Below are 12,142 nucleotides of genomic sequence, written 5' to 3'. Positions count from 1 at the left end.
CATCTTTTGTGAATTTCAGTAATTGCATGCAATATAACCCACGCGATTTTTTTCCTGAAGTGCAACCAGTACGGTCTTTATACTCCTCAGGGCATATCAAATATAATTTTAATCTCTATGCATTTCTCACGTCAAGTTTTTTACTTGATAAAACCATTTTTTTATAGCATTTTTTTTATAGCATATATCTAAATATTAGTTAATGTAGACCATTATAATCTAGGTAATTACTTTGAAGGGTTTATATCTGTTTGTCACGTCAATGTCCAAGGTAGGCCTATTTCAATTAATGGGGATTAATGACGAACACTACTGAGTAAGGGGCATTTTTCCTTTGAAAACACTGCTTCAAACCTCTGTGAAAGGAGAGCACCACCCGGGTAAGGTGGACCCATAGTTTTAAAGAAGGGGATAAGCTAATATAGCCAGAAGGCTAAAACATTATGAACAGTGTAAGCTAAAAAGTATAAATCCATACATAGGCAAGCATAAATTAGAACGTTAGCATTCCTGTTAGCATGCTAATATAAACTAGGCTATGGGAGCCGCCATCTTGGAATGGTCACATGACAATAATAACAACTGGAAGCGGCAGCCGTATTGGATGCGGTACATGGCGGCCGCGGCCATTTTAGGCCTCAATGGCAAGGGTGTTACCACATATATAACATATTTGGTGTTACTAATTAGACAACAACCAAAGTAGACCTACTTATTATAACTAAACCAAAAGGGTACAAAACAGGCGATGTAACATGGCATATTACATACAGGTGAAATACTAACCAAGTTATACTGGCTGACAGTTAGGTATAGTTGGCTAGTGACAATGTAATAAAGGGATTGTTACATATAGGGAACGGGAATATACAATATGTTGGCGAATATAACTTGAAGTAATAAAGGCACTCTGGCTCCACAAAGTCCACTTACAATGGACAGTGAAGCAGAAACACTAAGGAGTCCAGAGTTTGTAGGACAAAAGGTGTCCACATGTGGAAGTCCTTGGATGGGAGAAGTCCTGAGGTGAAGGGCACAGCACAGATATACAGCATCTACTGGTGGAGACGGGTCAAAGTAGCCTAATCGATACAAACCAGATAATTGCCTGCAGCTGATTTGCTAAATATGTCTGGCATCAGAATAATAGTTGCCCAGCAACATGGCAACCAATCAGAGGTCAGCTGACCAAGGTCAGGGAGATGAGTTCAGTAGCCAGACATATTGGCACGCACTGCGCAGAATATCAGATCTCAACAATGGAGAGGTATTTAATGTCCCCATTAGGCCTCAACACCATATATATTATCATAAGTGCAACGTGATTCCAAGAGACAGGTTGGAACGTCTATATAGGACAAATCAACGTTTTTTCTAAATAAGTGGTGTTTGAATTTGTTGATTTAATGCGGGACATGATTGATTGGTTGCGGTTAGCGGGAGGAAGGGCGTGTAGTGTGTGTGTGTAATGCCCAAGGATATTTTTATCCCCTTTTCATCACTTGTTTTATATAGATGTCCCTGAGGGGTTCCTGGCTTTCTCCAATGATCTTCCCACAGATTTGTATTACCTTATTCAATCTGACTAGTGTTCCATAGAGCACAAAACCACCCCACAATATTAAAAGATGGGTGTGCTCCAGCAGCACTAGATTCCATCCTGAGTGTCTCTCCACCACTTCTTACAATGGTGTGAGTAAGGTTAAATCAAAGCTGAATCAGCGCCTTGGAAGATCACATGATGATTCATTAGTATTCTACATAACAGAAACAAATATAATAATACTGTATAGGAAGTTACTGTTACACAAATACACCACCTAATTTCTAATGAGATTTTAGAATGGTTAGCTGAATAGTCACAATTGTTTTCTCATGTGGCCAAAACTCAACCGCACGCGCCACTAGGCAGAATGTGAGTGGAATGAAACAAAATATAGGAAGGCTTTATATTGTTCTTAAGAGAATATGTATAGGAATAGGCAGACGTTGCAATTGGAGGATGCATATTATACACTGAACAAAAATGTAAACACAACATGTAAAGTGTTGGTCCCATGTTTCATGAGCTGAGTAAAATATCCCAGAAATGTTCCATACACACAAAAAGCTTATTTCTCTCAAATTTTGTGCACAAATTTGTTTACATCCCTGTTAGTGTGCATTTATGCTTTGCCAAGATAACCCATCCACCTGATAGATGTGCCATATCAAGAAGCTAATTTAACAGCATGACCATTACACAGGTGCACCTTGTGCTGGGGACAATAAAAGGCCACTCTAAAATGTGCACTTTTGTCAAACAACACCACAGTACAATTGGCATGCTGACTGCAGGAATGTCCACCAGAGCTGTTGCCCAGAGAATGTCATGTTAATTTCTCTACCATAAGTCTCCTCCAACATCGTTTTAGAGAATTTGGCAGACCACATGTAACCACGCCAGCCCAGGACCTCCACATCTGGCTTCTTCACCTCCGGGAAGAAGACCAGCCACCAAAGAATTTCTGCACAAACTGTCAGAAACCATCTCAGGGAAGCTCATGCGCGTGCTCGTCGTCCTCACCAGGGTCTTGATCTGACTGGAGTTCGGCGTCGTAACCGACTTCAGTGGGCAAATGCTCACCTTCGAATGCTACTGGCGAAGTGGAGAAGTGTGCTCTTCGGGGATGAATCCAGGTTTCAACTGTACCGGGCAGATGGCAGACATCGTGTATGGCGTCGTGTGGGCGAGCAGTTTGCTGATGTGAACAGAGTGTCCCATGGTGGCGGTGGGGTTATGGTATGGGCAGGCATAAGCTACGGACAATGAACACAATTGCATTTTATCGATGGTAATTTGAATGCATGATGGGATGGGATCCTGAGGCCCATTACCATGCCATTCATCCTCTACCATCACTTTCTATGTCAGCATGATAATGCACGACCCCATGTCATAAGGATCTTTACACAATACCTGGAAGCTGAAAACGCCCCAGTTCTTCCATGGACTGCATACTCACCAGACATGTCACCACCCATTGAGCATGTCACCACCCATCTATGCGAAGGAGATGTGTTGCCAGTCATTTAAAATCCATAGATTAGGGTTTAATGAATTAATTTCAATTGACTGATGTCCTTATATGAACTGTAAACTCAGTAAAATCCTTGAAATTGTTGCATGTTGCGTTTTATATTTTTGTTCAGTGTATAATGAGATTCATTCAATAGGCTACATCTGTCAGTGCTGCCTCCTCAGAAAATGTCATGTAGGTGAGACTGTCCTGTGAATGTCCAGCAAAATCATCCTGTTGTCCTACATTTTAATATTTTAAATGTGGTCACCCTAGCCCTTTACACAAAAAGAGAACAATTACAATTTGAGCTTGCTTTATGCAGCATCGCATCATGAACACAGACATCTGTGATTCAGAAGTTATTCATACAGTTTGTCATCACTTTTATGTTGATTTGTTTCATTCCAGTCAGTAATTTGTAGGGTAACTATAGGCTCCCTTATTCAACCTAACATATCTCTCTTACCCTCTGTTTCATTCTCTGATACTATCTTGGTTCTCTCTTTCTGTCTGTCTCTTGCACTCTCATATCATCAAACTCTAGCTTAATCATATCCAATCTTGTCAATCATGTATTCATTTGTTTTCAGTGTTTTTTTGTATTTTTATGTTTTATATGTTTTTGTATGAAAAAAATAATAGGATGAGCCATGACAATAATACAGTATTAAAGTGACAAGTGTTCAATGACTATGTACATAGGGCAGCAGTCTAATGTGCAGGGTAGAGTGCAGTGTCTAAGGTTCAGGGCAGGGTACCGGGCGGAGGCTAGCTAGTGATTAATGTTTAACAGTCAGATGGCCTGTAGATAGAAGCTGTTTCTCAGTCTCTTGGTCCCAGCTTTGATGCACTTGTATTGTCTTCGCCTTTTAGATCAGTGGTTCCCAACCAAGGGCACTGGGCCTATCTACATGGGGTAATTGAGAAGACTCATGAGACCATACACTTACTGGTAAAATGCACACGAGGGGGTACTTAAGGGGTACTCCTGTTGGAGAAAAATTCAGTTGGTGGTACAGTAACCGAAAAAGGTTTGAAATCACTGTTCTAGATCCTAGCAGGGTGAACAGGCTGTGCTTCAGGTGGTTGAAGTCCTTGATGATCTTCTTGGCCTTCCTGTGACACCAAATCAAATGTATTTATATAGCCCTTCGTACATCAGCTGATATCTCAAAGTGCTGTACAGAAACCCAGCCTAAAACCCCAAACAGCAAGCAATGCAGGTGTAGAAGCACGGTGGCTAGAAAAAACTCCCTAGAAAGGCCAAAACCTAGGAAGAAACCTAGAGGAACCAGGCTATGTGGGGTGGCCAGTCCTCTTCTGGCTGTGCCGGGTGGAGATTATAACAGAACATGGCCAAGATGTTCAAATGTTCATAAATGACCAGCATGGTCGAATAATAATAAGGCAGAACAGTTGAAACTGGAGCAGCAGCACGGTCAGGTGGACTGGGGACAGCAAGGAGTCATCATGTCAGGTAGTCCTGGGCATGGCCCTAGGGCTCAGGTCAGTTGAAACTGGAGCAGCAGCACGGCCAGGTGGACTGGGGACAGCAAGGAGTCATCATGTCAGGTAGTCCTGGGGCATGGTCCTAGGGCTCAGGTCCTCCGAGAGAGAGAGAGAAAGAAAGAGAGAAGGAGAGAATTAGAGAACGCACACTTAGATTCACACAGGTCCTGGAGATGTCCTGGCGGGCGGGCAGTGTGCACCTGGTGATGCTTTGGACCGCACCCCCCTTTGGGGAGCACTGCGGTTGCTGGCAATGCAGGCGGTTATACAGCCTGACAGAATGCGCTCAGTGGTGCATCTGTAGACTTTTGTGAGGGACTTAGTGGCCAAGCAGCATTTTTTTTTCAGCCTCCTGAGGGAGAGTAGGTAGTAGAGAGATACCATTATTTGCCATTTACACTTAGTAATTTAGCTACAACACCTACATTAAAATGTCTTCCACCGACAAGGTGGGATTCAAACCCACGTGTGCAGAGCACAATAGATTGGCAGTCCATCACCTTAACCACTCGGCCACCGAGGTTGTTTTTTGTTGTTTTTTTGCTCCAAGGGGTAAAAAATAACTTAGAATTAGGTACATGTTCAGGGTTTAATCAAAACTTTTAGAAATAATTTAGCGACACACTTCTGCTTCAATATACATTTTTTTTTTTACAGTTTATAATTTTAAACATTTTAACCCAGACGTTTTCTTGACCGCATGGGTAAAGTGTAGTGTAATCCCACATTAACGGGATATAATATTTGGTCAACACTCTCTCTCTCAGCTCTAAGATCCTCTCCTGTTGTTATCAGTAAGCAGGGGAAGGGATTTGGGGATAAGTAAATTCTTGAAAGAGGAAGAAAAATACCCACATCAACTCTTGCTGAGTTACTCCTTCACCCCCTTTGTGACATCCCAATTGGCCACCTTTCGTTTACTCCTCTCTTTCCCAATGAGGCGTTAGCTTCACCCATCTTTGTCTCTAAAGCACCAATGGTTACACGTTTTATACTTCTGTGGCTCTCCAAGTAAACAGAGTCGATAAAGCTGTGTAAGGGCCACGCAGCCAGAGCTAACTGAATGTTTGTACCCTGGGTCCTTTCCTGTAATTGGCCCCTAGGTGCAAAACAGGGAGCAAGCTTTTACTCAGATCAGACTACAGAGCAGTGGGACTGTGGTCCATGACCAGGGCTAAATTGACTCCAATTCGCTTAAATCAAGCAATTGTTTATATGGATTTGATAAACATTTAGCTAGATTTTTTGTGTTTTATATAAAATATATTGGAAATAAACCAGTAACAAGCATATTCATGGGGAGCTGGTGTCGTCAGTAGGTCAGAGACACGAGTCTGACGCTGACCCCAATCCAACTGAAGGAAGAGGAAGCCATACCTCACTCACATTTGCCACTGGAGCTATTTGTTAGAAATGAGAATGCAGCTTTGCATTTAATGTGTCTTGCTCAGTTGTACTAAAGGCAATTGTGTGTGTACATCAGAGCATATGATTGTGTTATTACATTTTGTATGCAAATTAAAGCTGCCTTGTTCATTCATACATAGGATTCATTCCTTTTTTACAAATGCAAGCAGATAATTATTTTGTGGTGTAATGTTGCTAGAACACCATAAGGTAAAAAAAAAACATACTACTCATAGCATGTTTCAACAGCATTGAAACATGCTATGAGGAACATGGTCAAGCTTCATGAAATGTATCGATTGTTGCTTGTGATTGTAAATCTATGACCTCCATTGTCCTGTCTATATTGTATGATTGGTCCTTGCAATCTCGGTTCCATGGGACGACCCTACCCCATTGAAGTTGAAATAAAAAATGGTTACGATTAGGTACCGTTATACTTAGGGTAACGGAAGGGGTTTTAAGTATAGGGTTTAGGGTAGGGACGTCCCAAGGATCTCGGATAACACAAACCCCAAATGATTGGCCAGAACAGATAAGGACTTGCCCATGTATTAACCACTCCCTGCTCGCGCTTTCTTCACGTGATATTAAGACAGACGTTCCAAAGTTAAAAACAGACTTTGTTTATTTTTCAGGTCGCTGGTGAAAGGTGCACGGACTAGTTCTCTTTGCTCATCAGTTTTCTCATGCTCTTGTCAGATTTATTGTGAAAGGAGTATGAGTTATATATTACTTTCATAAAAAGAAAGTGTCGAATTTATTTGATATTAATTTTGCTACTGCATTTCATATTTTGGGGGTATTACAGCTGACGTTATATAGCGTGAGCAAGCAAACTGTCTGAGGGTGAGGATGAACGTTCTCACAATTTTCGCCATGCATGTGCATAACATCAATGTATACTTTAGATGCACATTTTGTTTGTTCACGCTGTTTTGCACGTTTCTGCTATTTGTTTTCGTGACAGATCAAACGGTGGGGATTGCTATTAAACGGTAAACAACCATTTCAAGACAGCGCCATGGCGACTGAAGGGGAGACATGGACCACCGTTCAAAAGCATGATGGTGAGTTAGTTGACTAGCATATGCACGAGTGCATGCTTATTTCAAGGCAGTAAGTCGTTTGGCTTGAACGAGGAAAACATGTTTGCCCACTTCGCTATTGTCTCAGAGGGTTGGGTTGCAGTTCCAGCCACACTCCACCATGTGCTCTCCGTGCTCGAGCACTTGTACTAGCGCGAGACAGTTAGCAATGAAGCTAGATAGCAAGTTAGTTCGACGGCCAACTCACAAATTGCTGAACGACACATTTGAGTGTATAGTTTTTTTTATGGACCCATTGTCTTGCTGGGCATATGTGAACACACACTAATATTTAACCCATTCGAAACTTGTGTTTTTGCAGTGTCTTAACTGGCTAGCCAGATACGTTAGCCTTTCGCCAATCAACATGCAGTAGTACACCGTTGTTGCGCAATCACTAGCAGTTATATACTGTCCTGTCAAATGTTTAAATTACGTACATTTGCCGACACATTTATTTGTATTAAGGGTTGTTTTGTGATTAACGTTACTGCTTTGAAAAACACATTTGCTGTACCGCTTGTCTGGAATGTCCATAAAAATTGATGCAACAGTGCTTTCATTTTTGGCCAATGAATAAAAACCATATAGCAATCTCGGTAATTTGATTAAATGCTAAATACCCTGACAACCCCCTTTGTTTGCATAAGCATGCGGTCAAACGACGAACTCCTTGTTCATGTTGTCAAACAACACCACGCCCCCTTACTAGAAGCGCAATCCGTTGCGTGCAATATCATTTTTATTGGGCTACTTGAAAAATACTTCAACAAACATCCGAATAACTTTTATGCATATTAGTTAAATACAACGTGTATGACATTGAACATCATTCTTTATGTTGAATGGGACGGATTTGTAAATGAGCTCGACTCATCCTTTCTATCAGAACTACACAATGAAACCAAGATAATATTAAATAATGATGGTTAAAAGGCTTTGGCGCACCTTAAATGAAATTCTGGGGAAAAAGGCAAACTCGGCTCCATCATTCATTGAAACAGATGGCTCATTAATCACAAAACCAACTACTTTAATGACTGTTTTTCATTGGCAAGATTAGCAAATTTAGCCATAACATGCCAGCAACAAATGCTGACACTACACATCCAAGTATATCTGACCAAATTATGAAAGACACATTGTAATTTTAAACTCTTAAGTTAGTGTGGAAGAGGTAGACAACAATCACGTTTCCATCTACAATGACAAGCCACCGGGGTCTGACAACTTGGATGGAAAATTAGAGGTTAATAGCAGACGATATTGCCACTCCTATTTGCCACATCTTCAATTAAAGCCTACTAGAAAGTGTGTGCCCTCAAGCTTGGAGGGAAGCAAAAGTCATTCCGCTACCTAAGAATCGTAAAGCCCCATATACTAGCTCAAATAGCGGACCAATCCTCCTGTTATCACTCCTTAACTTTTATAAAAATTGTTTGACCAGATTCAATGCTATTTTTACAGTAAACAAATTGACAAACTTTCAACAGCCTTATAGAGAAGGATGGCACCACATTTAATAAGCACAGCACTTACACATTGGCTGAGAGAAATTGATGATAGATTGTGGGGGCTGTTTTGTTAGACTTCAGTGCAGCCTTTGACGTTATCGATCATAGTCTGCTGCTGACAACTTGTGTTATGGCTTTACACCCTCTGCTATGTTGTGGATAAATAGTTACCTGTCTAACAGAACACAGATGATGTTCTTTAATGGAAGCCTCTCCAACATAATCCAGGTAGAATCAGGAATTCCCCAAGGCAGCTGTCTAGGCCCATTTACTTTTTTCAATCTTTACTGATGAATTTCCACCGGCTTTGAGGAAAGCCAGAGTGTCTATGTATGTGGATGACTCAACACTATAAATAATGTTGAAATTGAGCAAGGTGGGGTGACTAAAATGCTTGGAGTTACCCTGTATTGTAAACTCATGATCAAAACATAATTGATACAACAGTAGCTAAGATGGGGAGAAGTCTGTCCATAATAAAGCGCTGCTCTGCCTTAACACTATCAACAAGGCAGGTCCTAGTTTTGTCGCACCTGGACTGTTAAGTCGTGTGGTCAGGTGCCACAAAACGACTTAGGAAAATTGCAATTGGTTCAGAACGGGGCAGCACGGACAGCCTTTGGATCTATTTAGAGAGCTAATATTAATAATATGTATGTCAATCTCTCCTGGCCCAAAGTGGAGGAGAGATTGACAGCTCGGACACCCATGCATACCCCCACAAGACATGCCACGAGGTCTCTTCACAGTCCCCAAGTCCAGAACAGACTATGGAAGGCGCACAGTACTAAATAGAGCCATGGCTACATGAACTCTATTCCACATCAAGTAACTCATGCAAGCAGTTCAATTTTATTTAAAAAAAAATCTTATGGGACATCGGGGACTGTGACTCAACACAAACATAGGTGCATATACACATGTACACATTGATTTTGTACTGACTATGTGGTAATGGTGGAGTAGGGGCCTGAGGGCACACAGTCTGAATGTATTGTAATGTTTTAAAAATGGTATAGGCTGCCTTATTTTTGCTGGACCACGTAGCAAAATGGTCACATGATGTCTTGCATTGGCCGAAGACATACTGTTTAATGTGGCTATGGACTTCTACATAATAAATGTTGTCTTTCTCCAGAAAAAAAAGAGATTAGTAGACACAAACAACCCTGTGTAACCTATGACTGACTATTCGTGCTGAGTTGATAACCCATGGGAATTTACCACCATAGAGTAAAATACTCTAGATTAATAAAACAAGTTTTGGCATGGACATTGAGGGCATTACCATTTTAAAGTAGTCAACTGGGTGGGACTTCATATGGGTGAAGTAAGGATCACATGATTCCATCTGGGTCATCAGTCTGGGTCATCAGGAGGAATCTGCCAATAGATTATACTTGTGAAGCAAATATTCCATAACTATAGGTGTCAGTAAATCGCCATCCTTGGCTTTATACATTCCGATTAATCGGAATGGCCGAATTAATTAGGGCCGATTTCAAGTTTTCATAACAATCAGAAATCGGTATTTTTGGACGCCAATTTTTATTTATTTAATTACATTTTTTACACATTTAACTAGGCAAGTCAGTTAAGAACACATTCTTATTTTCAATGACTGCCTAGGAACGGTGGGTTAACTGCCTTGTTCAGGGGCAGAACGACAGATTTACAGCTTGTCAGCTCTGGGATTCAATCTTGCAACCTTACTGTTAACTAGTCCAACGCTCTAACCACCTGCCTCTCATTGCACTCCATGAGGAGCCTGTCTGTTACGCGAATGCAGTAAGCCACGGTAAGTTGCTAGCTAGCATTAAACTTATCTTATAAAAAATCAATCAATCATAATCACTAGTTGTAACTACACATGGTTGATGATATTACTAGTTTATCTAGCGTGTCCTGCGTTGCATATAATCGATGCAGCGCTGGGGGATGATTTAACAAAAGCGCATTTGCGAAAAAAGCACAATCGTTGCACGACTGTACCTAACCATAAACACCAACGCCTTTCTTAAAATCAATACACAGAAGTATATATTTTTAAACCTGCATATTTAGCTAAAAGAAATCCAGGTTAGCAGGCAATATTAACCAGGTGAAATTGTGTCATTTCTCTTGCGTTCATTGCACGCAGAGTCAGGGTAAATGCAACAGTTTGGGCCACCTGGCTCATTTTGAAATAATTTGCCAGAATTTTACGTAATTATGACATAACATTGAAGGTTGTACAATGTAACAAGAATATTTAGACTTAGGGATGCCACCCGTTAGATAAATTACCGAATGGTTCCGTATTTCACTGAAATGATAGTTTCCGGATTCAACCATATTAATGAGCAAAGGCTCGTATTTCTGTGTGTTAATGTTATAATTAAGTCTATGATTTGATAGAGCAGTCTGACTGAGCGATGGTAGGCAGCAGGCTCGTAAGCATTCATTCAAACAGCACCTTGGTGCGTTTTGCCAGCAGATCTTCGCAAGCACAGCGCTGTTTGACTTCAAGCCTATCAGCCTAATGGCTGGTGTAACCGGTGTGAAATGGCTAGCTAGTTAGCGGGGTGTGCGCTAATAGCGTTTCAAACGTCACTTGTTCTGAGACTTGGAGTAGTTATTCCCCTTGCTCTGCAAGGGCCGCGGCTTTTGTGTAGCGATGGGTAACGCTGCTTCGAGTGTGGCTGTTGTCGATGTGTTCCTGGTTCGAGCCCAGGTAGGGCGAGGAGAGGGACAGAAGCTATACTGTTACACTGGCAATACTAAAGTGCCTATAAGAATATCCAATAGTCATAGGTTAATGAAATACACATGGTATAGAGAGGAATAGTCCGATAAATACTATTAACTACAACCTTAAACTTCTTACTTTGGAATATTGAAGTCTCATGTTAAAAGGAACCACCAACTTTCATATGTTCTCATGTTCTGAGCAAGGAACTCAAAGGTTAGCTTTTTTACATGGCACATATTGCACTTTTATTTCTCCAATACTTTTTGCATTATTTAAACCAAATTGAACATGTTTCATTATTTATGAGGCTAAATAGATTTTTATTGATGTATTATATTAAGTTAAAATAAGTGTTCATTCAGTATTGTTGTAATTGTCATTTATTATAAATAAATAAAAATTGTCAGATTAATCGGTATCGGCTTTTTTTGGTCCGCCAATAATCGGTATCGGCGTTGAAAAATCCTAATCGGTTGATCTCTACTTTATACCTGGTCAAACAACTCTGGATGGCAGTATGTACCCTTTCAGCTTGTTTGCCAACTCGTAATAGTAGAAGAAAATTGACTACTTCAAAATAGCCTCAATCACGACGTCTGTGTGCTCACAGACACCATAATGGGACATATACAAAGACTATATCTCTGTTTGCCACATACAACTGGGAAAAAATCTATTTGAACGGCCCTCCAACTGGTAGATGGTGAAGTGGGGAAACTAGTTGATCATCCTTCAGCTCCAAGTGGGAGGGTTAATTTACCATTTCAAGTCGTAAATACCAGTTGGATGCATTTGCACGCTTTGAACTCATTGAGAAACACCCAATTTGGC

At 40.8% G+C, this 12,142-nt stretch overlaps 1 protein-coding gene across 1 annotated transcript in view; it reads left to right on the top strand.

The window, feature by feature from the left end:
- Positions 1 to 6,596: 6,596 nt before the first annotated feature.
- LOC139418803 (programmed cell death protein 4-like) overlaps positions 6,597 to 12,142 on the top strand; it is a 31,841-nt gene continuing 26,295 nt past the window's right edge. The window contains exons 1-2 of the mRNA XM_071168518.1: positions 6,597 to 6,827; positions 6,949 to 7,048. Of these exons, the coding sequence (XP_071024619.1) occupies positions 7,003 to 7,048 (46 nt within the window). The 5' untranslated portion in view covers positions 6,597 to 6,827; positions 6,949 to 7,002. The remainder of the gene's footprint in view (positions 6,828 to 6,948; positions 7,049 to 12,142) is intronic.

The sequence above is a fragment of the Oncorhynchus clarkii genome, chromosome 10 (genome assembly GCF_045791955.1).
Source record: "Oncorhynchus clarkii lewisi isolate Uvic-CL-2024 chromosome 10, UVic_Ocla_1.0, whole genome shotgun sequence".
Lineage (NCBI taxonomy): Eukaryota > Metazoa > Chordata > Actinopteri > Salmoniformes > Salmonidae > Oncorhynchus > Oncorhynchus clarkii.
This window is presented reverse-complemented; position numbering and strand designations above follow the sequence as displayed.